The sequence below is a fragment of the Vanacampus margaritifer genome, chromosome 16 (assembly GCF_051991255.1).
Source record: "Vanacampus margaritifer isolate UIUO_Vmar chromosome 16, RoL_Vmar_1.0, whole genome shotgun sequence".
Taxonomy (NCBI): Eukaryota; Metazoa; Chordata; class Actinopteri; order Syngnathiformes; family Syngnathidae; genus Vanacampus; species Vanacampus margaritifer.
The window spans coordinates 9,190,815-9,214,559 of record NC_135447.1 but is presented as its reverse complement, the minus strand read 5'-3'; the positions used below and the strand labels follow the sequence as shown (position 1 = coordinate 9,214,559).

The 23,745-nt window shown below is 38.2% G+C and overlaps 1 protein-coding gene across 11 annotated transcripts in view; it reads left to right on the top strand.

Annotated features, from left to right (window-relative positions):
- Positions 1-23,745, top strand: part of ltbp3 (latent transforming growth factor beta binding protein 3) — a 38,591-nt gene that overhangs the window by 1,526 nt on the left and 13,320 nt on the right. For 7 of the 11 annotated variants that reach the window (XM_077545774.1, XM_077545773.1, XM_077545772.1 and 4 more), the window contains 6 exons: positions 16,840-17,118; positions 18,369-18,532; positions 18,613-18,718; positions 21,323-21,409; positions 22,827-22,943; positions 23,017-23,163. In XM_077545774.1, coding sequence (XP_077401900.1) covers positions 16,840-17,118; positions 18,369-18,532; positions 18,613-18,718; positions 21,323-21,409; positions 22,827-22,943; positions 23,017-23,163 — 900 coding nt within the window. Of the gene's footprint in view, positions 1-895; positions 1,653-16,839; positions 17,119-18,368; positions 18,533-18,612; positions 18,719-21,322; positions 21,410-22,826; positions 22,944-23,016; positions 23,164-23,745 lie in introns of those variants that run through there. The other 4 variants (XM_077545768.1, XM_077545765.1, XM_077545764.1 and 1 more) reach the window with 4 other exon arrangements.

The window sequence follows — 23,745 nt, the reverse complement described above, 5'->3', positions numbered from 1 at the left end:
CTTTTCCCAGGCATGAAATTCATGATTTGAGTCCTTTAAAGTGTGTGTGCGTGTGTGTGTGGGGGGGGGGGGGGGGTAGACTGAGCATTACGTCATTGGGCTAACTTGAGTCTATTCTATTTACAGTGAATGGCTGATGGATATATTGTTTGGTCATGTAGAATACAGTGGGCTTGTTGTCACATGGGTAAGTTGTCACATTGTAATGAACTTCTCCGCCAGTAGGCACAACTAAAAGTGGAATACTAGTTTTCTTCCGGTATGTTCAGGTGTCATGTCCTGTCTTAGAAGAGAATAATTGTGAGCTGACATGAGCGCCAATTAACAATTTTGCGCAAAGTTAAAAAAAAAAAAATTTTTTACGTTAAATGTTTTAAAACAAGCTCCTTCCAGGTAAAAATCTTAGCAGTGCTACGGGCATCTTGTCATACTTCAGTTACAGTCGTTCTTTTTTAAGATAACTTTGAACTAGAGCTAGCATTTGTAAACTGCATGGTTAGTTTGTGGCGACATGTCTCAGTCATTTTGTGGTTAGTTGTCACATATGTAACTCGGTCTACGCATATGCCAGAATAACCTTTCTGATGATGAGTCTGATTAGTAAGGACATTTGTTTTTCAGGTTTTGTTTTGAGTGTTTATAAATGGATCTTCCGTTTCAGTTTAACATTTTCAATATCCATGGTAAACATTTTCTGTGCTTGACTTTAAAAAAAACAAACACTTTTAAGTGAAAAAAGTCATTTTTATTATTTTTGCCATTGTGACATTGAATGAGAAAACTTACCCGAATGCGTATGCAACATGTCACATGTTTACACTCTCTATTTGATTGCTTCTGTAACTTAGCACTGACACAAAACATGAAAATAACATGAATCCCATTACATGGTGTTGATAAATTAGACATGTAACATACAGGACGCAGTGTTATTCATATTTCCAGAGTGACTTGCGAGCTTGAACGCGGCCAGTGGTGCGTTCAAGGCTTGCGCGGGAGGTGGGAAAGAAACGTGGTCGCTAGAAAAGCACTTTCAGCTCAACTCCTGCAGCGCACCGCCTGCCTGGCCCGCCGCCAGCCTTTCTCCACGGAGGGCTGGCTCACTTCTCCTCCTCCCTTTTCTTCCCTCCTTCTCCCAGAGCCGCATACGCACTCCCGGGAAAGCAACAGGCGAAGAAGGAAGGGAGGAGGACGAACTTGGAGAACTTTTTTTGGAAGGGGAACTTCAACCATGCCAAACTGGTCGCTTTTGCGAATGGATCACCAAAGCGCACCCGAGTAGTGATTGAAGTCCTCCACAAAGAGGGGAAAACCCCACAAGGAGCTCATTGTCGTCAATCGGCGAACTAAGCGGATCGCCCCCGGCTGGTGGTTTCATGTGTCCGGCTGCGTGAAGGGGGCACCGGAGGATGCCACGATGCCCTCGCTGATCTGCCGCGTGCTTCTCCTGTGGCTCAGCGTGCACAGGCTGGCGCGTTGCACGGAGCGCGTGTCCACGCGCGAGCGCTTCAAGGTGGTCATCGCGCCGGTCTGCAAACGGATCTGCCTGAAGGGTCAGTGCCAGGACCGCTGCGAGCAGGGCAACAACACCACGCTCATTGGGGAGAACGGCCAGGGGGCGGACACGCTCATCGGACAGGGCTTCAGGGTCGGTGAGTAAACAATCGGATGGGATTTGGGGGAAGGATTGCGTGGGAGGATATAATTAGGCTGCTGAGATCAACGCCGAATGGCGCTCTGATGACTTCAATTTGCATGCGCATCTGTTCATAACGCGTCTTGGTGCGAAAAAGTTTGAAACCCTCATCATCCTCTTCAGGGAGAGGGAGGAGAGTAGCCACAATTTGTACTCAACGTAAAAAAGTAGTCCTCTAAATAATTTGTGAAATGTAAGTAGTGTATTCAGTGGGCAAAAAAAATACTCAAATTAATTTAATCATTCACTTCAAACGGACAAAAACAATCAGAAAATGCAAGGGAAAATTCATATATCGTCTAATAATGTAATTTGCGCTTAGGCAGCCAATAACAAGTTGTTTAATAACTTAAATTAAGGCAAATTCAGCTACAAGGAATTGTCTTTATCCACAGGTGTCAAACTCAAGCCTCGGGGTCAAATCTGGCCCACCACATGATTTTAAGCAAGCGATGTGTATCAACTTCATGTTTCTTGCTAACATGCCAACATTTTAAATTATTTGCACTTTTAAAAACATTCACATTGCTAGCATTTTCTTCTTAATATTTGGAGGAAAAAAAGTTTTATTAGCCTCTTCTTTATAGTGGAAGTCAAACTTAAATATTCCTTGATAATAATATGTTATATGTGACCTCACTAGTCTAAACATGACATTCTGATTAAGATTACATTTGTGGAATATAAATTATGAAGCAATTTTTTTTTCTCATGGGGCAGCCATTTTGCCACTTGCTGTCAACTGAAGATGACATTAATATTGCTCGGGGCTCAGGTAACAACCAATCACAGCTCAGTTTCAGAAAACAGGTGAGCTGTAATTGGTCATTGCCTGAGCCCTGAGCAACAATGATGTGATCTTCAGTCAACAGCAAGTGGCAAAATGGCCGCCTCGGATGGATAAAAACGACTGGATTTTGCTGCTTAAGTCATATTCCACTAACGCAACATCAACCAGAATACCATATTTAAACTAGTGGGGGGGGGGGGGAGGATGAATTCCCCTTTAAAAAAATATCTATTTATTTGGTACACCATATATAATATGAGGCAATCATACATTTAATTGGGCTCACAATCATAACAGCCCTTCGAAGGAAACCATAACTAAGATGTGGCAAAAATAAGTTTCACGCCCTCGTAAATAAACTTTCTTTGTTTACATTCTTGAAACAGCACAATAGCCTCACCAGGCAGATATTAATTACTGCATATAAAGCTATATCCTCTACATACAAATAGGGAGCAGATTGTAGCTCAGGGTAACGGAGTAAACGTTTCTTCTTACCAAAAAAATACTATGTTGCATTAAAACTACTCTGATAAGTACGGTTAAAAAAAAAAAGTAAAGAGTAAATTTAGGGCAGGAGCCACCCGTCATTGTACATTGTGATTACTAATTTCCAATGAATATTGTTGCAGAGATGGTGATCACTTTTTAAATTATTATTATAATACACATTAAAAAGTAATTTGAGCAAATTTGTTTCAGTAGTGGGTATCAAACTGGTAGTCCTTAACATTAATAGTTCCCAAGAAGTAGCTCTCAGTTTGAAAAAGTTGGTGCCCTCTGCCCTCATCTTAAGTTGCTGTCGGAAAATATTCTGTTTGTCTTTGCTTTTCATGTTGTAATACCCTCCATGAAATATTTAAGGCCCGTTTGGAATAGCTGAGCATTTGATCAAAAGTATTAAATAGCCTGCTCGTGCTGTACATTATTAGATGGCTCTCAAATTGGGCCCCGGTGGTCTGTGAGACGTCTTGGGGGGTCTGCAATATAATTTGCAATAAATTATGTCTTATCATTTAAAGAGGTGCATACCGGCGCACCAATAAAACAAACAGAATAAACCAATTTCTCCTCCCTATAGGGAGGATAGTCTAGCACCCTGCACACTAACAAATGAAGGTTCGACATAGAACTCTAAAGTACTCCATAGTGCCATCAGGACAGTAATGAGCCCAAAGAAAATACACCGTAGAATGGTGCAAAATGGAACCAGGGAGGCTATTTTTGAACCTATGAAGCATCTTTACTTTATTTATTTATTTTTACAATTTTGGTCAAATTATAGGAATGTGACATGTATCGCTTGAAAATAGGCAACATTTTCATTGCTATGTCATTTGGAAATCAAGCCAAAATCTTTCTTTACAATATGTTCTAGGTAGCTCCATTAGTCTAAAGACAGTATTCTGATTAATATTGCATTTGTGGAATATGAATAAAGCAGCAAAAACATCAATTTTATCTATCTTAGGGGGCGGCCATTTTGCCACTTGCTGTCGAGTGAAAATGACATCACAGTCACTCAGGGCTCAGGAAACAACCAATCACAGCTCACCTCTTTTCTGAGTTTGGTCATGTGATGTTCACAAGCTGAATCGTGATTGGTCAGTACCTCAGCTTTGAGCAACTGTGATGTCATTTTCACTCGAGAGCAAGTGGCAAAATGGCCGCCACGTAAAATGGATAAAACACAATAGTAATCATAATGCAGTGTTTAGACTAGTGAGGAGCATACGACATATTATTGTAAAGAAATGTTCACTTAAATCTGATTATTATTCACTTTGTAAATGGACATTGGTAAATTGGATCTTTTAGCTAACTTTTATCAAACAAGATTTATTCCATTTGTAAAATATCTAGTAATAGTAGTCCAATCATTAATCAAATATAATGTCATCATTCAAGTTGAAATAATGTTCCTAGTATAGTGCCAAAATCTACTGTGGCTCCTTTAATTCAACCCTTTAATTAAATCTCTCAAACATGATGATGCAATACATGAGCTGTATCATAAACCTTCTTACTGTGCTCGGACCTGCGTACCCTGCTTAAACTTGTTGCCACCAAAGTAAAATAATGACGTCGTCTCCAAGCCTCACAAATATCTCACACATTTGACTAACTTTTAGACCCAATTGATAAAAACTATCAATTGGTGAAATGAGGTGGAGTTCCCTCCACTGCGAAAATGTTCCCATATCGCACTTTAATTACTGAGCCAAGGCTCATTACATGTCACATAAATGCACTCCCAGATCTCGACTTTCCCCCCAGCGAGTGGAGCAAGCGTCTGGTTGGCGTGAGCGAGTCTTTCTCCGCTCCATCGCATCAAATGTGGCCAGACGTGGAGCCTTACTGTCTACTTTACTTGTCCAGCCCACAATCGGCTCAGTCTTTTCCTGACGTGTGCGTATAGAACATGACCGCCAACCTCCGCTATCAAAAAAAAAAAAAAAAAAAAAGAGGAAGTGATGCAGATTGGTTATCTAAAAGGAACTTGTCCAAAAAAGTAGTAGCTGGTAAGGCTGAGCTTTAATGATAAACGTGATCCAAGGTAGCAGATGTTAACCATCACTCACGGCGTTCTTTTATTCCGTCATGGTAATAAAGTATAGTCTAATATCGTAGTAAAATAAATACAAGTCTGACATATTGAGTGACAAATGAAATTACTTTGAAAATGTGTATCTGAGTGCTATATAAAAAAAATAAAAAAATCTCTCCATCTGTGGAAGTCATTAGTGATTGAACTTTTCGTGTTTCCATTACTGTATATACTGCTGGAAATTAAACCTCTTGACTCCCTTTCAAAGAAGTAGTGTGTATTCAAGCTCATGTTACACACATGAAAGATAATTTTCCCCTCTTGAAGTCTTATTGCATTGCAGTGTCAAAAGTTCAAAATTATTATTTCTTTGTTTTCTCCCCTTTACCCGCTCATAAATCAAGTCACAACCCTTTGCTGTGTTTTGTAATCATAAATAGCCATAAAACAACTTTCGGCTGCTTTAGCAATAACATCCTGGTTCCACTTGGAATATAACAGTCAGGTTCTTTCAGATAAGCTTCAAAATCTTTAAATGCTTTTTGGCAGCTAATAAACATGCAATCGTTTTTATTTATTTATTATTGTATAGTGGAACTTCTAAAGCCAACACAATCCGATACGTGAGGCTGGTTGGGTTTTATTTATTCATAATTGCCCCACACAAAGTGTGACTATGTGACTAGAAATAGTCTGTTGCTAGGTCACACTGCCGCCATCATAAAACTCTTTATTGAAGGGTTAGGTAATGAATTAGGTAACAGTTTGACATTCTTCACTGTTATGTTAACTACTGTATACTAAAACGAATGAATTGACCGACCTTTTGATGACACGTGACATACAGTGGATATAAAAAGTCTACACACCCCTGTTCAAATGTCAGGTTCTTAAGATATAAAAATTAGACCAAGATGAATAATTCCCTCAAAATTAATGAAAAATAAAAAAAAATCATTCAGAAAAAGGTGGTTGCAAAAGTGTACACACCCTCTTATAACAAGATGTGGATGTGTTTATAATTAACCAATCACATTCAAACTCATGATAAATGGGAGTCAGCACAAACCTGCCATTATTTAAAGTTCCACTGATTAACCCCAAATTAAGTTTACAGTAGCTGTTCTAGCAGGCTTTTGCTGACATTTTGTTTTTGCTTTATAGCAGAAGTCTGAATGTTTTTACATTCATACATACCTTTGGAATTATGTGCAAAAAGTTCAACCAAAATCTCTCGATCATATTTGGGCAAATGTGTCTGAACACAGCCAAACCCTAGTTAAAAGGGGGTGTGCACACTTTTGTAACAACCTTGTTTTGGTCTATTTTTTTTACTTTTCTTCCAAATGAATTGCACAGGTTGTACTGTTAACCACATTAATGGTGAAAAAGTTTTGAAATTTTTTTTTCTTGGTCTAATTTTTTTCTTTTAAATCACAAACACCTGGCAATTGAACAGGGGTGTGTATACTTTTTATACCTGGCTTGTACTTAACTTTGTTGGCAAACTTCAGAGCGTCCGCTGTATTATTCGAGTACTTGAGGAATATAACATTTTTACAGGGCTCATGATGGTGTTTTGTTTTTGTCTTGCCCATTTACAGTACGTTGCAGCACATCCACAGATGCGAATAGCGAGCGTTCATTCCCATTTTTACAATCAGCTCAACAATTCCTTTCTTCTTTTTCCAGAGAAGGTTTTGATTTACTAGCCTGTTGTGACTTTTAACCTGCAAGTCTTACAGTTGAGCATGTGACATCACTTCAGATTCATTTCAGATTCATGCATCCCCTCTCCAACTCATTTTTGGAGCTTCTGTGTCAAATAATTCAGGCGTTACATTTTGAATTCCTAGAATGACTGCTGATTCGTACACATTTTGTTCTGGAAGCTGCTCTGCAAAGCACCTGCATCCTGGATTTATCGCCCCCCCCCCCCCCAAAAAAAAAAAAAGGCTGGAAAAATGGGACTGAGTTGTACGGCTCTTGCGGCAGCCTGAGGAGCATTTGGCTTCGTTCGCCACACGAGATGTGTGTTGTTCTGCGCGAGTCCTGGAATGTGTGCGAGAGTGGACGAGTGGAAATTTCTCTCCCCTGTGTTAAATCGGCCGCAGCTATAGCGGCAACAATATGAAGACTTTTCCATATTGGTGACGTGAGCTTAGCCTGACTGGATCTGTTTTAAGTCTTGTGTACGAATATGGTACACATGCAACATGGACAAGGATGCCTGGATTAATTCAGGGAATAAGGAAAATCAATCAATCAATAATGCTAATATAGATGTCTGCCAGTTGATGAAACGTTTATAGCTATGATGTCTTTTTTTTCATGTTGTATGTTTGACACTGTAATTATAATTATTATTATAGTTTCTGTCAGGCAAGATGATAAAGTTCCTTCATATGTTGTGGTTGATCAAATTTACAGTTGGAATCAAAATTGGAAAAAGCCAAGAAAACGGCATTATCTAGTAGTACATTAAGCTCAGCAAAATGTTGCTTTTTACTTAGATTTGTTCCTGCTTGTATTATGAGTGTGTTGGGCGATGTTCTGGATATGTGTGCATTTTATTTTACGACACCCTGATTGTGGATGGGATGATTAAAAAAAAAAAAATGGACGCCAAGAAAACGTTGAACTGCCAAAGTTTTTGGCTGGGAAAAACATTTAAAATGTAACGCTGGCAGTTCAAACGTACCTGCAAGTACGTTCAAATGTACTTTCAAATACATTTAATCGAATTTGCGAAAATGCGCTTGTATGCACTTGTTGGCTAAACGCTATAAACCTATAATGATAAGGTGTATTGGCTTACTTTAAAAAAATAAAATAAAATTAGCATTCAACCTACAGTATACCAATGTGTTTAGAAATAAAGTACGTAAACATTGTTTAATTATACCGGTCTTTTTTTCTTTTCTTTTTTGCTTTAATAAATTGTATGCTGGACATGATTTCCGTTGGGCATGTTTTCCCATAATGCCACGGGGTATTGACTTGAGTTTAAAAAAGAATGCAATTTTTTTTGGTGTTTGGCCTACATTTCTACCAATACGTTCGAAAATGAAGTCAGTAAACTTTTTCCCCCCCAATGATTTATTATTACGTCTGCAATACAAGATTTACTTTTGGCATTTTCCCCCAAAATGCCACGGGGTATACACATGCACAAATCTGAATCTTTAAGCTGCGTTTAAATCAAAATCAAATGACCATCTATAGCCTGCAACTTTTCTACCATGAGTTTGTCCAAATCTTTTGATTAGAACATTCGTCCTATCCATCAGCCTCATTGGCTTCCTCTATAGTGTGTGGATGTTGACCTGTCTTGCTAAAAGTGGACCTCATCATCATTAGTAGAAATGGCTATTCTGGGAGTTCCCATGTGGTTCGCTATTTCGAGTGAATGACAGTAGTAGCCTGCGGTTTGTTTTGCCCCCCCAAACACAGGTCAGAGGTCCATGAGAGTTTGAAAATGAAGACAAGTTCTATTAAATAGGTCAGCTTTGCTCCCTGCCTATTTAGAGTGGGTTAGTTTATTTATTATTTGTATTATTTTTACCTCGGAGCCACCGCACAAACTCCGCTCTCTCCTTTGGTTAGGAAAAGACACTCACATGCTTTCATGATGATATAAAGTATGTTAAAAAAAAAAAAAAGTACCTTTTAAAGAGCCAAGGTGTAATCACTGTATGTGCTGTAGTATTCATGTGTTGGATGTGTGCATTTCAGGGGCGTGGCCTAGTGAGTGATGACAGGAGTTGTAGTCGGTTGACCAGTGTTAGTTCATTGTGAGCGTGTAGGCGGGACTTGTGGCCTCAGCAGCAAGTGTTTTAATTTTGTATTTGTGTGGCTGAATGTGCATTGGCAACTATGGTTCTCCTTGCCCACATGAGAGGGCATTACAGTACCTTAATAGCTCTTTCACTTTAGTGGCGGCGTATCTTAAGCTTTCTCACCTCAAATTTTAGCAATACCAAACAAACTCAACCACAAAAATGACAAATATGTTAACTCTTTTAAAATTGTTAGCAATCTTCCTATTTATTGCTGATTATTTGTTGATTTTTTCCACCCAACACATCTTTAATTAAAAGATTTTAAGTTGAATATTCTCTCAGGGGTCTCTGAAAAGTTTGTATAGTCCATCCATCCATTTTCTATCCCGCTTCCCTGATGACTTGGGGCAAAAGTCCGTCAATCTCAGGGCACATATAGACAAGCTAGTGGGAATTGAGCACATGCTACCTGCACCGTAGTCAGGTGAATATACCATCATCAGTGACTAAAGTTTGATGTCCACATCACAATACATTCACTGAATCGAAACATTCACTGTTATACTGCACGGGGAGGCCACCCCTGCGAGTCATTTCAAATCAAATTCCTCTTTGTCATCACTTTCTGCAAAAAAGACGCTGAAAAAGATCCAGTCCGTTGCATGAGCTATGAAGCATTGCAGTAAAATAATGTTTGGAAAACAAAGCAGCAATTAGGGTTGTTTTTGGGAATGTCACAAGGGAACAGTGTGCATGTTTGCACGAGCGTGTGCGCCCCGAGTCCGCCTGGTGTTCAAATGTTGTTTACCGACCTGCAGCTCTAACAAACAACCTCCTTTACCATCTTTAACACTCTCCTCCCATTTGCCCGGCCGGGGGGGAGAATGGCAGCAGTTATTTAAAGCCGCTCGGAGGAATGTGAGCGCCCGGGATTGCCGCCATCGCGCGGGACCCTGTAGCTGTAGCGATTAGCCAGGGTAAACAGAATAATACGGCTCCTGCCAGAACTGCCGCCATGGCCTTAGACTGTGCTGCATTCACAAACCTTGAAGCTGACACACTCACCATTACTGATTGTTATCTTGTTGAATAACATCTGTGCAGAAAATTATGAGCATTTCCAGTCTATGGGTGGCAGAAGTACTCGTACAGTAAAGATACTAAAAGACACTCTGATAAAAGGAGAAGCACTGATTCAAGACAAGGTGAAATGAATGAACTTCCTTACTTAAGTATGAAAGTAAGAGGTGTAAAATTTTCTGTCAATTATATTCGATACCCCAAGTTGGCACAACAACAAAAAAAAATCCCTATACAAAATTTTGTGTGCCTTTTTTATTAGGGCTCACACTAGAAATAACACACACAAAAAATCACGTTATGTAGCATGTTGTTTAAGCTAGCTAGCTTTGGCTCAACTGTTATGCTAACAAAACATGTTGCCGTAGCGTTGCTAATGCTGTGAAGTGAAGTAAATGTAAATGATTTTTTTTTTTACTGTCAGTTATATTTAATACCAGTTTTGGGACTTTTTTTTTTTTTTGAGTGATTTATCCAAATAAAAGTAAAACATTTATGCTGTATGGGCACTGTATTAATAGTATTTTTATGACTGCGGTGGCTGACTGTGTTTCTTATTCACTTAAAACCAGGAAAAGGGAGTGTGCAGTGGAGTTACTTGCCGCATTGCTTAAAGAAACATCATCTGTTGATTAATCAGATGACAATGATGTCACGGCCCTTTTCGGCCTGCGTTCTAGGACCAGATTGGAAGAGGTTCTGAGGAACGATTCCATTGTTACCGGCTGGCTTCAACAAAGTGTAATGGAAATGCAACCACGCTAGGTGGAACCAGGCAGTTTGGATATAATGACAAAGGGGCATAAGTTACTTAGCAATCTGCAGTCACATTGCTTTTTTTTGGGTGTGTGTGTGCAGAGGATAAAGAATATATGCCTCACCATTTGTGTTTAAATATCTCTTCCTTAAATTGTTATACCAACATCGCCACATAGAATACTATTCATGAACCTGTCTACGGGATTATCCATTATGTGTTAGCATTAAGCTAATGCACTTAAAGTGTGAGGTTGTTTTAAATACACGACATGTAATTATTTTAGTTTTATATTGTGTTGTTTAGTTTTGCTGAACAATGTACTTTTGTCTTTCTGCTCATAAGCACTCAGTCATGTCAAAATATGTCATTTGTGTAAGTGCGTGTGTGGAAAAGTGTAAGCCAGCAAAGCGTTTCAGAGATGAGGCATGCTAAGTACAGAGAGCAACAGCAAGTGGCTGCAAACCAGCTAAAGAGTGGAGAGGGATAAGATGATGACAGCTTTGTCCCATGCAAAAGTGATAGTTTGACGCCTTTGGACAGATGCTTCGAGCTTTATGAGAGGATAGATACGAGCAGTGGCATTGCTTTCCAATAAAGACTAGCTTAGCCTAGCATTATGACCCCAAACAGAGAGAAACAGTCAATCCGCGCCGTGGAGCACTTTTAAAGCTCATTAGTGCTATATTTGTTCCGTTCATTCATCCAGGGGTTATGTGCCAAACTATTTCCTCCGAAGGGACAGCCCCAGTGCATTATGCAGTGTGTGTGTGTACATAAATAGACAGCTGTTTTCTACTGTCACACTTTGACCATAACAATTTAGACAACTGGTATTAGGGTCATGCTTTTCCTGGGTTTGTCTGTAACCACAAGCCTACCGTGCTGTCATAACATTCAACCACTAAAACAAATTTTTCTGTTCAGGAATGCAAGTAAATCATTTGACAATAATAAAGATAGAAAAAATAGTAGTGATTGACTACTTTTCCCAGGTTTGTTTTGGTAGAACAGTACTTTTTTCAAATTTATGGATGGTGATTGTATTTTAGCATTGGATTAGCACTCTGGATTAGCACAGTGTATGTGATTAGCACGTTTGTTTTGCAGTTTGGAGGTTCCAATTTTGAATTTCGTATTTTATGCTGTGCACCGGTGATTCCGATTTTGAAAACTGTCATCTCAGATTTAACGAAAAACGGCACTTAAGTAAAAAAAAAAAAAGAGTCTTTACAATAATATGTTCCATGCGGCCTCGCTAGTCTAAACACGGTATTCTGATTAAGATTGCGCTTGTGGAATATGAATTAAGACGGCCATTTTGTCACTTGCTGTTGATGGAAAATAACATCACAGTTGTTCACAGGGCTCAGGTAACGACCAATCACGGCTCACCTGTTGTCTGAAGCTGCACCGTGATTGGTTGTCACCTGAGCAACTGTGATGTCATTTTCAATTGATGGCAAGTAACAAAATGGCCGCCCCCTTGATGGATAAAAACAGCTGGTAAGGGCTCATCTTGCAAACGTCGCATGATTATTATTTTTAGTTATAAATTACGTATGGTAAAATTTATAGGTCAAACTTAAAAAAAACAAAAAAAAAATGAAAACAAAATATATATATTATAAAAAAAATGTTTTTTTTAATTCATTGACGAACACATAAACATCACCTTTCCCCAATCTTTTGATTTACTGTGTCATGCTTTAGCATAAATGCTGCCGTGTGTTTTAGTCATCATGTGCGCAGTGCGTCAGAGTTCCAGGCCAACAATACGAAAACGACACCAGTGGAAACGTGCACGGACAAAATGTACGTGTGTGTTTGTGTGTGCAGTGTAGCCCAGAAAGAGAAACAGTGTCTATATTTAATCTACGTGTGGGTTGGTTGGTTCAGACAGGCCCGTGAATCACAGAGAAAGTGACTCAACTGGCGTCATTATTATTTTACAGTCGGAATCCTTTGATTGGGGGCGTGGCTAATGCTTGTTTGTGGCACGGTCGGTGTCGAGGGGACACATCGGGTCATTGTGTGTGGTTGTGTGTTTGCTGCAGTTTGCTGTATGTGCATTCTTTTTTTTTTTACTCTGTCTTTTTGTGGTGTGTAATTAGTTGTTTTTGTGTGGGAAGGGCGCGGCTGTGGCTGGAACGACGCTGTAGGGGAAGGTGGGGGGGCTTGCGTTCTGATGATGCGTCATCGACAGACACCATCGAGTGGGTGGTCGCGTCACAGGGCACTCTCAGGGCAAACCTTGCTTTCTTTTTTCTTTGTACCTTTCTTTCCTTCCTCCATTTGTATCCTTGCTCCTTTCCTTCTTTTTCTTCTTGACTCTCCAACTTGCTTTTCTTCCTGCATTTGTTACCTTTTACTATTTTTGATCTCTCTCTCTCTCTCTCTCTTTCTCTCTCGCCTTGTCTTTCATTTAACTCAGTTTGTCTCCTTCCTTTTCCTTCATTTTGTTCTTTACTTCTGGCCTCTTTACTTTCCTTCTCCCTCTTTTATCTCTCTCGTTTTTGCCCCTTCCCTACTCCCTCTTAACTTATTTTTTGCCTTTCTCATCTTCCATTATATCTGTTCTTTTTCACATTTCATTTTTTTTACACTCTTCAAATTTCCGCACACCCTTTCTTCCATTTCTTTTTCCCATTCTTTGCCTCTGTCTTTCCTTCCATCATCCCTTCCTTTCTTACAGCAGCCAACACTCCCCATCCATTTGCATTTTCTTATGTTCATTTCCATGGACGTACACGGTTTCTGTTTTATGCTTGTGGAATGTGAATGCGCTTTTTTTTTTTTAAATACTGTAAAAGAGACAGGTCATCACAAGCTGTAGATATCACATTATTTTCTTTCATGCATATCTTCTTACTTTATTCCCCGACTCTACCACATGCTCTATACGTCATTTTTCCTATGACACTTTATCTCTCCACCACACTTTAGCATAACCTGCTGTGAAGCATTCAAAGGGAGTTTCTCCCATAGACAAACGTCCTAAAACCTTTTTTGTCAGGCCAGTGAAAATCCTACATTTCCTCTCTGCCAGAGCATGACAAAACTTTTAATGGCTTAACTGCAACCACATGTACAACAACGACACGGATGTATGAAGGTGGAGAAGGGCGGGTTGCAACTGCAATCTGGTAATCTTTCCATTGTCCGGGTTTTGTGGGAAATGAAATAATTGCTGTATCGTCCCACGATCACGCCATCCAGACAGCCCCCGTCCTGACTCCTCCACTTCACACAATCGCACCATCGCGTAGCTCAAAGGAGTACTGTATTTGATTTTTAATAACACCCCGTCTCAGGAATGTGTTGGATCCTTAAAGACAAAGGCGTGGTGCATGCTCGGGACGCCGGTCTCCCAGACGAAAAGACGTGAACTGATGAGTTAATGAGTATGGAAGGATCATAAATTCTGTGCTGATGAAGGGAAAGTCTTCTGTAGATGTGTGCAATTTTGGTAATTTGGTTTTAGCAGGCCATGTGTATGTAGCTAACACCCCCCCCCCCCCCCCCCCCCCCGTTCCATTGGCAGGCAAACTCATTTCACTAAAATAAGTCACCAGAAAGCGTTGGTCCTTTTATCACCAATATGTAAATTGAAGAATGACTTGATACTATGTAAATCATAAAGGATTTTAAATCATAAATGTGTCAGTCTCAAAGAGCAGTAAGACAAAATCTAATTAGCAGTGTAATATAGACAAGATGTGCAACTTGGAAAGTTAAAAAAAAAATTTTTTTTTTTAATCAAGCTGCTGACAGTAAACTGGGTTTTAATGATTTACAGTATTGAAACCACAAGTGGTTGCTACTGTAGAAATGGACTGAACAGCTTTGGTGGAAAGGAGGAGGATGAGAAATTGAGTTGCTATTGGGCAACTATACATTTCAATATAATATCCAAAATACAGTGGATATAAGTGAACACACCCTTGTATAAATGCCAGGTTATATTGTTGTAAAATTATTGAAATGCGACCTATAACTAGTACAACTTAATTGACTTTTGAATAATTGAATAGAAGACCACAAAAAAAGAAAAAGGTGGTAAAAGTGTCCACACCCTCTTGGCTGCTCTCAGAATTAACCAATCACACTCAAACTCATGTTAAGTGAGAGGCAGCACACACCTGCCACCAAGTGGCTCTCATTGCCATAACACATTTTTCATCATTTAGGAGATTTTGTTATGTTTGTTTGTTTTTCTTTTTCTTTTTTCCAAGTTGAATTGTACATGGTTGAAAAAATAGTTTTGTACCACAAAAGCCTGGCATTTGAACAGGGGTGTGTAGACTTTTTTTTTTTTATATTAAGTTAAAAGCTTTCAGCAGCATACTGGGCAATTTTACACTACTACATATGCATACACAATATATACAATGTTATAATTTATAGTAGCAATATTTAAAGCTTCTAATCCTTATGTTATGTTAAATGTTAATATGGGTTCGAGTTAGAGCACTTCTTGCCCCAAAGTTAGCTAAAGTACCGCTAGGCTCCAGCCCATTTGCAACCCTGATCAGGGTAAAGCAGTGGAAAATGGATGAATGCAAAAGTCCCTTTCACTTGAAGCCCCTTCCCCAGAATTGAGTAATACTCCAAAACTGCTAGGTAACCTCTCCATCTACCTTTGACTCTCTTGAACGTGACATGATCCTGACTGTGCTACCTCAGAAAACTCCCTCTGCTCTGCTCTTTTTGCAGTCTTCCTGAGTCCATTCTCTGTGGCTTTGTGTGGGATCGTGTGACATTGTGTAACATTTGAGAGGGGGAAAAAAGAGGTTCTTTGGCTTGCGTCTGTTATCGTCATTTTCCTCCCCCGCGTCTTTCCCAGTTCCCAACTCAGATGAAAAGTGTAGCCGCAGCCCGATTGTGCAGCTCTTATGTCAGAGGATGTCTGGGAAAAATGACTCCCGAGTGTGTGTGTTGCTCACCTGCTTCTTGTCATGCTCTGGCTCATTCATGCTGCATGTCGCTGCCTGCATGGAGGTTATGCACTGTCACCTTGTGTTTTTATATGAAAATATTTGGTAGGTTACATACCAGAAACATTGCAGTATTCTTTTTTTAGTCTCTAATTAGCTTTATTTGAATTATTCTTAGTAAGTCTCAGTGTCCTGGTAACTGGTGAGCTATTTTCAGAACAGACCACACGCGTGCTACTCATGTTGTCCTTGGGACTAACTAATACCCACTGGCACCTTTTTTTTTTATTATTATTATTTTTAGGACAATGCACATTAATCAGAGCAAAAACACATCAGTGTTTGCAGTGTTTCTTTCGTCTTGTTCCCTCCCTCCTCCTCCATATGTTCTCAGCTCGCTGAGAAGGAGAGGGAAGAAAGTTAATTGGAGGCAATTAACTTCACAGAGGCAGCTCATTGACATTGAGGTGTTCACCTTGACATTTTACATTTTTTAAATAATATAACCATTATGTATTACTTTTAAAATGCATTTGTACAAATTAAGAGCACCTAAAACATATTCGTAGCATGAATCAACACCTCATACTTAATTTTCATTCATTTCACAACTATAAACATTTTGGACTTTTGTACAGTTTCCCTCTCAATAAACCTTTCCACCACGCTGGCTCACTCTTTCAGATTTGTTGCCTTTTGTCTTTCTCGTTCTGGAGATGTCCCTGCTGCGTTTAAAGTGATCCAGGCCCATAATTACCCCACAGTCCAGACTCGCTGGCAGTGCGCCCCTAATTGTTTCCATGTGGATTCTTTCCTCTTTGTCTTTTTTGTTGTTTGAATCAAATTTGTTACTAGTGAAAAGAAAACACTTGTTAGTACACGTGTAGTGGTGATTAGCTGCAAAACTGGAACCTCCCCAAAATTTTCCATGTTTCTACCTTTTCCTGAGAAGTCCCCAAACAGCAGGATAAAAGTACAAAATGGAGAATTTATAAATTTGCTGTGATTGCTGGCCATGGACCTCTTTTTTTTCTCATACATTCTGTAGATAGGAATAGCCTTCCACCATTAAGGCTGCTAAACACATCAATGACATCACCTTCTTGTACTCTGCCAATAGTCAGCTTCTGATTGGCTGTAGAGACCGCCTAGTCCAGGAAGTAGGGGATTTTTTTTTTTTTTTTAATCCTTGTGCAATGTTCACTGAAAATGACATTTGACTCTCCTCCCTCCCTTTGTGTTTCCACAGTTGTGTGTCCCCTCACGTGCTTGAATGGTGGCGTGTGCAGCTCCAGAAAACACTGCCTATGCCCGCCTGGCTTCACGGGCCGATTCTGCCAGTTCCCCCTGCGGCTCACCCAGCGAGTTCAGGCGGCGCGAGGCAACAAGCAACCCGTCTATCCCATGTCCTTAAAGCCCGACGGCCAGAAGCTGCTGGACCAAGCAAGCCTGGGACGAACACAGTTGACTCAGTCGCACTCCGTTTTCTCCATACCGTTTGCACAACCGGGCCATCATTCTTCTGAAGGTATCAGCTTGCTTATGTCAGTACGAGATTAGGAGCGAAACAATTACATCAATTGGCAGAGGTGGTAAAAAAACTCACACTCTGTATTTACAGTAAGTGGAAATTCAGATGCTTGAGTAAAACTGTGCTAAAAGTACTGATTCATCTCTAGTTCTAAAGTCAAAGTACAGACTGAAATTTACTTAGGTATAAAAGTAAAAATTAAACATGGCAAAACAACTGTCAACTAGAAAATTCCCACATATTTGCTGATTAGTTCAAAGTTGGAATGATTTGAAAAGGGCATGTGGAAATTATAGGAAAATATTAAATATGAAAAATTAATTAAATAAATAAATAAATCCTACTTTTGGCTAATTATTTTGTAATTTAGGGAAAATAAAATAGGAATGAGCTGAACAGTTTAAAGTTGGAACCGTTTTAATTAGCCAAGAGATGTGGAAATTAGAGGTAAATTTGTATTTTTCTTTTTTAAAACCGACTTTTGAGGTCAATATTATAAATAAATAAATAAATCCTACTTTGGATAATTATTATGTAATTTAGGGGGGGGGGAATGAAATATGAATGAGCTGAACAGTTTAAAGTTGGAACCGTTTTAATTAGCCAAGAGATGTGGAAATTAGAGGTAAATTTGTATTTTTCTTTTTTAAAACCGACTTTTGAGGTCAATATTATAAATAAATAAATAAATCCTACTTTGGATAATTATTATGTAATTTAGGGGGGAAAATGAAATATGAATGATCTGAAAAGTTTAAAGTTGGAACAGTTTGAATTGGCTAAGTGATGTGGAAATTAGAGCTATTTTTTAAAATGCTACTTTTGGGCTTTTATTTTGTAATTTAGAGAAAAATGAAATAGGAATGAGCTCAACAGTTTAAAGTTGCAACAGTTTGAATTTTCCAGGTGATGTGGAAATTAGAGGTAATTTTTGCTTCTTCTTTTTTTTTTAAATCCTATTTTTTGGGCTTTTATTTTGAATTTTTGGGGGGTTGGAATAGTTTGAATTGGCCAAGTGATGTCGGAATTATAGGTATTTTTTTTTTATCGTACTTTTGAGCTTTTATTTTGTAATTTATGGAATAGCAATGGAAAAATCGACTTAAATATGTACTGTAATGAAATATGTATGCTGACAGTATCAATGATATACTCTAGAATAATTATTTAAAAAAAAATCTTACTCAATAAGTGTAATAATGAAAGTAATAATTTGGCCTCAATTAATGTCCTTCGTTTGTTTTCAGTGCAGATAAACGTGCGTGTTCAGCACACACCAGAAACGTCTGTGGTCATTCAGCCTGTGGACCAAGCGGACAGCAAACCTCCCCAGAAGACGGGGCCGCGCTTTCCGCCCACACGACAAAAGCCCAAGGGGCGTTGCTTCCAGGAGACCACCCCCAAGCAAGCCGTGAGTTGACTCACAAGACTTCAGACATGGAGACGAGACTCAAGAGATTGCGCTTCTAATCATTTGACTCATGGCTTTAGTGCAACAGCACCCCGCTTCCTGTTCTGACCAACCAGGAGGACTGCTGTGGCAGCGTGGGCAACTCATGGGGGCAAAACAAGTGTTACCAGTGCCCCAAACTGCCAAGTAAGCAACATCAGGACATTCATTGGCTGGGATAAATCACATGGTTCTACCACTCTATAAGTATTTAATTTACCAGGTATAGATCCTTGCTTGTAAGTTCAATTAGCATTTATTAGCATAATTAGCATGTCTGTGACATGTGTTGTTAAAACACCCCAAGGAGGAAGAAGAAGTGGTTAATTTAATTAGCTCCAACGTTGTGCAGGACAGCTTGCTCACATACGGCATATATTTTCAGAAATAAGCAGATAACTTCAGATATATTTGGTTGTTAACTTTCACACTTGATGAGTGGGCAGGCACTCCAGAGAGTTGTCTACAAACGACAAAAAGCATAGTTTCCATAATATTTCTTTTTTTCCAGTCAGCATAGCAAAAAATATACACTGGCTGGCAACGGCATTAGGTGCACCACAGTCTAATGAGCTCTGGATCAAAAATCTGCCTTTAACAATGTGTTTATTCTTTTGGGACTAGTTTGCCCTTCTCATGCACTGCAGTTAAATAAGGTAGCCAAATAAAAACAATTGTACTGGATGTGTCCAGTGAGCTCAAAAGAATTCCATATAAATAAATGTTGTTATTGCACTACGACGGCGTATTAGGGCCACATATAAATAAATATATATATATATATATATATATATATATATATATATATATATATATATATATATATATATATATATATATATATATATATATATATATATATATATTTTTTTTTTTGAGTGGGTAAAACTTTCAGGGAAAAACACTTGCGTAATAGCGACATTATAAAGTGGCAAATTTGCGAGAAGAAGTGCCGTGCCTTTACAAAGTGGAAATTCTTATTATGATATGGTTAATCTCTAACGCAATTACTATCTCCTTACTTGAAAACCTGACTGAAAAGTACAATTTAACGAGTTTTTCCACCGTAGGCATTTTGCGCAATTGGGAATTGTGACTTGGCACAATCATTCGAGTACACTCTAAAAAGAGAATTGACGAACCAAGTGGTAACATACAATTGAATTGAATTAAATTAATTAAAGTCAATATATTAAGTTTAATTAATTATGAGGTCATTAAGTTTAATCACTTGAGTTCATTAAATCTAATATATTAATTTTGGATTCATTTAATTCAATCTTGTGTTACCACTTGAAGCAATTCAATGAAGTTGGTCAAAAATTCTCTTTTTAGAGTGTAGGTAGATGTATTTCTCGCAAGTTTCTCCGTTTTATTTTTCATGAAAATGTGTGATTTTATTTTCTCATAAATTTTGGAGGGGGAAGTCCGTGCAAATTTGCCACTTTATGATGTCACAAATATTCAAGTTTTTTCTTGAAAATTTGTGAGTTTTTTTCCTTTCTAAAAAAAATATTTATTCGGGACGCCTAGTACCGTACACAAATAAGTTTTGATGATTTTTTTTTGTTTAGGTACATTCCAAAATCAATATGTTGTTTGTTGCTTAGCAGTATTCACTATGCGTGCAAAAAAAAAAAAGTATGTATTCAAATCCATCTCCTTATCCGCATCTTGTGTGTTCCTGGGAACAAATGATTATTTATCAGGCCAAAAAATGTCAGGCATCCCCGGCAAGTTGCACCTTCCGACTTTGAAATATGGATTTGATATCACCGTACATGAAAGTTAGGGAGGAGAAAGCAGATTCAATTATAGGAATGACACACCCGCAGACAGTGAGCCAGAGGAGGAGAATGTGGAAAATAAGGCTGTTCTACATCTCCATGTTCCTACGGGCCTGCCCAGTGCAGGACTGTCATCACATCGCCCAAGGTTGAATTTCAAGAAAATGTTGGCTGCGCATTCTTTCCACTCAACTATTATTCCAGCTCTCAGCACTGAGTCACACAATACAGCCTTTGACAAAACCCGATACTGTACGTCTGGTTAGAATTTAGACTACAGCCCAGAGTCCTGCATGCTTTGTTCCATCCATATTCTTTTATCTATTTTATTTTTAACTCTTATTCACAACTCTGATCTTGTTTTTTCCCCAGTTTACATTCAAATTATTCCTGTTCCGTCCACCCACAGCTGTCTAAAACGGCTTCTTATCGTTTTACTGCCTTTTTGTTACATAAAATTCATCTGGGCTGGAAACTCATGACAAACGAGACTAATGCATTGTTAAACTTTTAAGCCACATTTCAAGACGTGTTCATTGTATTGTGGGACTGGATTTACTGAGCAGAAGGGCTCGTAAAAGCTATCATTAGAGAAGCAAAGGAGAAACAAAGTAGTTTGTTTAGCTGTAAAATGTGGCCAGAAATCTTTCACTGGCTTTGACAACTGCAATTTCTCAGACGTCGTAACAACATGGTGCCAAAAATACACGCTGGTGCTAAAACGAGGCTTGTTTTTTCAAGATGTTCTTTACCATTTAAACTCAAACTTGAAACATTTTATTGGGGGTAATTTGATTATTTTGGGAAATTGACTTAATTGTCGTCTCGGTGCACAGCAATATGCTTTTATGCTCCATTTTATGCAGAGACTAAACTGAGAGGTGTTAATGAGTCAGTTAAAGGTTTATTCTTGAAAGGTCTCTTGATGCTATGTTTGAGCATGTGTGCTTTGCTGTGTCCTCAGATGCTTCTGTCAAGCAGACAATTGTAGAAGATTACGGATCAACCTGCCCGCAAGGCTATAAAAGATTCAACAGCACACACTGTCAAGGTAGCGTTGACTTTTTCATTATAGTTAGTTTTTATTTTATTTTATTTTATTTTATTTTATTTTATTTTATTTTATTTTATTTAGTTTTATTTAGTTTTAATATTTTTTTTCAGAGGAGGTTTATTTTATTTTTTTAATTTATTTATTTTTGTTAGTTTTTATTTCAGTTTTATTAGTCTTACAGTAGTATTAGTTTTCATTAAAAAGAAAGTGTCTCTTGTGTGCAAGATTAAAAAAGATCACAGTGAGTATTGCATAGTAAAAAAATTATAAAAATATTATTTTTAAATCATTTTATAAACAACGATCCACAAATAGAAAAAAAATTCAGGTAATGTATAACAGTCCACAGATTCTGAATTACAAAAAGTGCAGTGCATAATACCGCTTCTAAAGGTATTTCGATGCATTACAAGAACCCTAATGAAATGATGTGATAATGTAGAAGTAATTCACAAGTTGGGACATAAACATTTCTTCAGAGGTAATTGCTCTTATTTTTATGGGGTAGGCCATTCAAGAGCAATGGAGCTTTACTAGTCACTGTCTAACCTGCTGACTTATTTTTATCTCTATTTTATTTTATTTTTTCCTTTATTTTACAGTGCTTTCCTTTCCCTTTTTAAAGTTTAGACAGTGTTTTATTGTTTGACGCTGTACGAACAATTCGTTTTCATCTTTCTAACTCCTATTTCCGTTTTTAACTCATTCACTGCCATTGACGGTTATAGACGTCATAAATTCATTTTAATAATTTCTATTAGTTTAACATTTTTTTACCCACTTTTGTTAACAAGAGTATGAGAACCTAGAATTTTTTTTGTACATTTGGAACAGATATAAAATTTGTGATTAATCGTGAGTTAACTAGTGAAGTAACGCGATTAATTACGATAAAAATCCTGACGCCGCTAATTTATTAATAATCTTTTCTTTAAAACAAATAAAAATAAAATAATTTAAAAAACATTTTTTTAAGAAAAGATTATTAAAAATGAGGGGCATCAGGCGATTACAGTTTGTAATCGTAATTGATCGCATGACTTCACTAGTTAACTCACGATTAATCACAGATTTTATATCTGTTCTAATATAACAAAAAAATTCTAGGTTTTCATAACTCTTGTTAACAAAAGTGGGGAAAATGTTAAACTAATAGAAATAGATCAAATGAATTTTTGACGTCTACAGCCGTCAATGGCAGTGAATGAGTTAAGAATTTTTTCAATGATGGCAACAGTCTGAGCCCGTTTAGCTATTTCTTTAGGTTTTTAAATCTGAACAAATAGGAGATTGACCCGAAATAGGTTATAACTTACTCAAACTATGCTCTCTGCTGTCCAAAATAGAAATCAGATCTACTGCGTATCTAAATAACATTTTCATGTTCTTGCTCCCATCCTGCCCGGCCTTGAAGATATCAACGAGTGTTCCATGCAGGGTATTTGTCAGAATGGAGATTGTTTAAATACTCTGGGAAGCTTCAAATGTTCCTGCAAGGCTGGTTTTGTCCTGGAGAGGAATCGATGTGTTGGTGAGTTGATATACCGCAAAAAAAACACTTCAGTCCTCATCGCGGTAAAGCTCGATCCGTTCTCCGTCTCCAGTGGAGTTGGCTCAGTGCTTCCGGATGGCGTCCGACGTCAGGGGTTGCGAGCATGCCCTGCCCACCCAACTCACCAAGGACATGTGCTGCTGCACGGTGGGCAAAGCCTGGGGGCGCAACTGTGAACGCTGTCCGCAGGTGGGCACAGGTGAGGACACCAGTGAGACGCACTGCTCATGGCTTAGAAAATGTCATATTATTATTATTATTATATTTTGTAAAGCTGGTGTCAGTTTATTCTGAGTCCTTCATTTGTTTATGCAGAGGTATTTGATTAATGTTGAATATGTTTATAAAACTTTATTGTTTTGCAACATATTGGCATCTAACTGAATAGGTCAACAAAGTACACTCGAGAAAAAAAAGGTGGGTTAAAAATAGCCCAAATTGGGTCAAGAATGGGCCGACTCAACTTTTTGAGCTACTGAACCCAAAAAGTTGGGCCAAATGAATAATCCACAATTTTGGGGTTGTTTTGTGGGTTATTCATTTGACCCAACTTTTTGTTAATTTGGTTGTCTTGGGTCAAAAATGAACAGACTCAACTCTTTGAGTTATTTAAACCAAAAAGTTAGGTCAAATGAATAACCCACATAGCAACACAATTTTTGGGTTGTTTTGTGAGTTATTAACCCTTATTAAATAACCCTATTGATTTGGGTCAAAATTGAACCGACCCAACTTCGTGTTATTTAACCCAAAAATCTAATTAAATTAATAATCCACATAG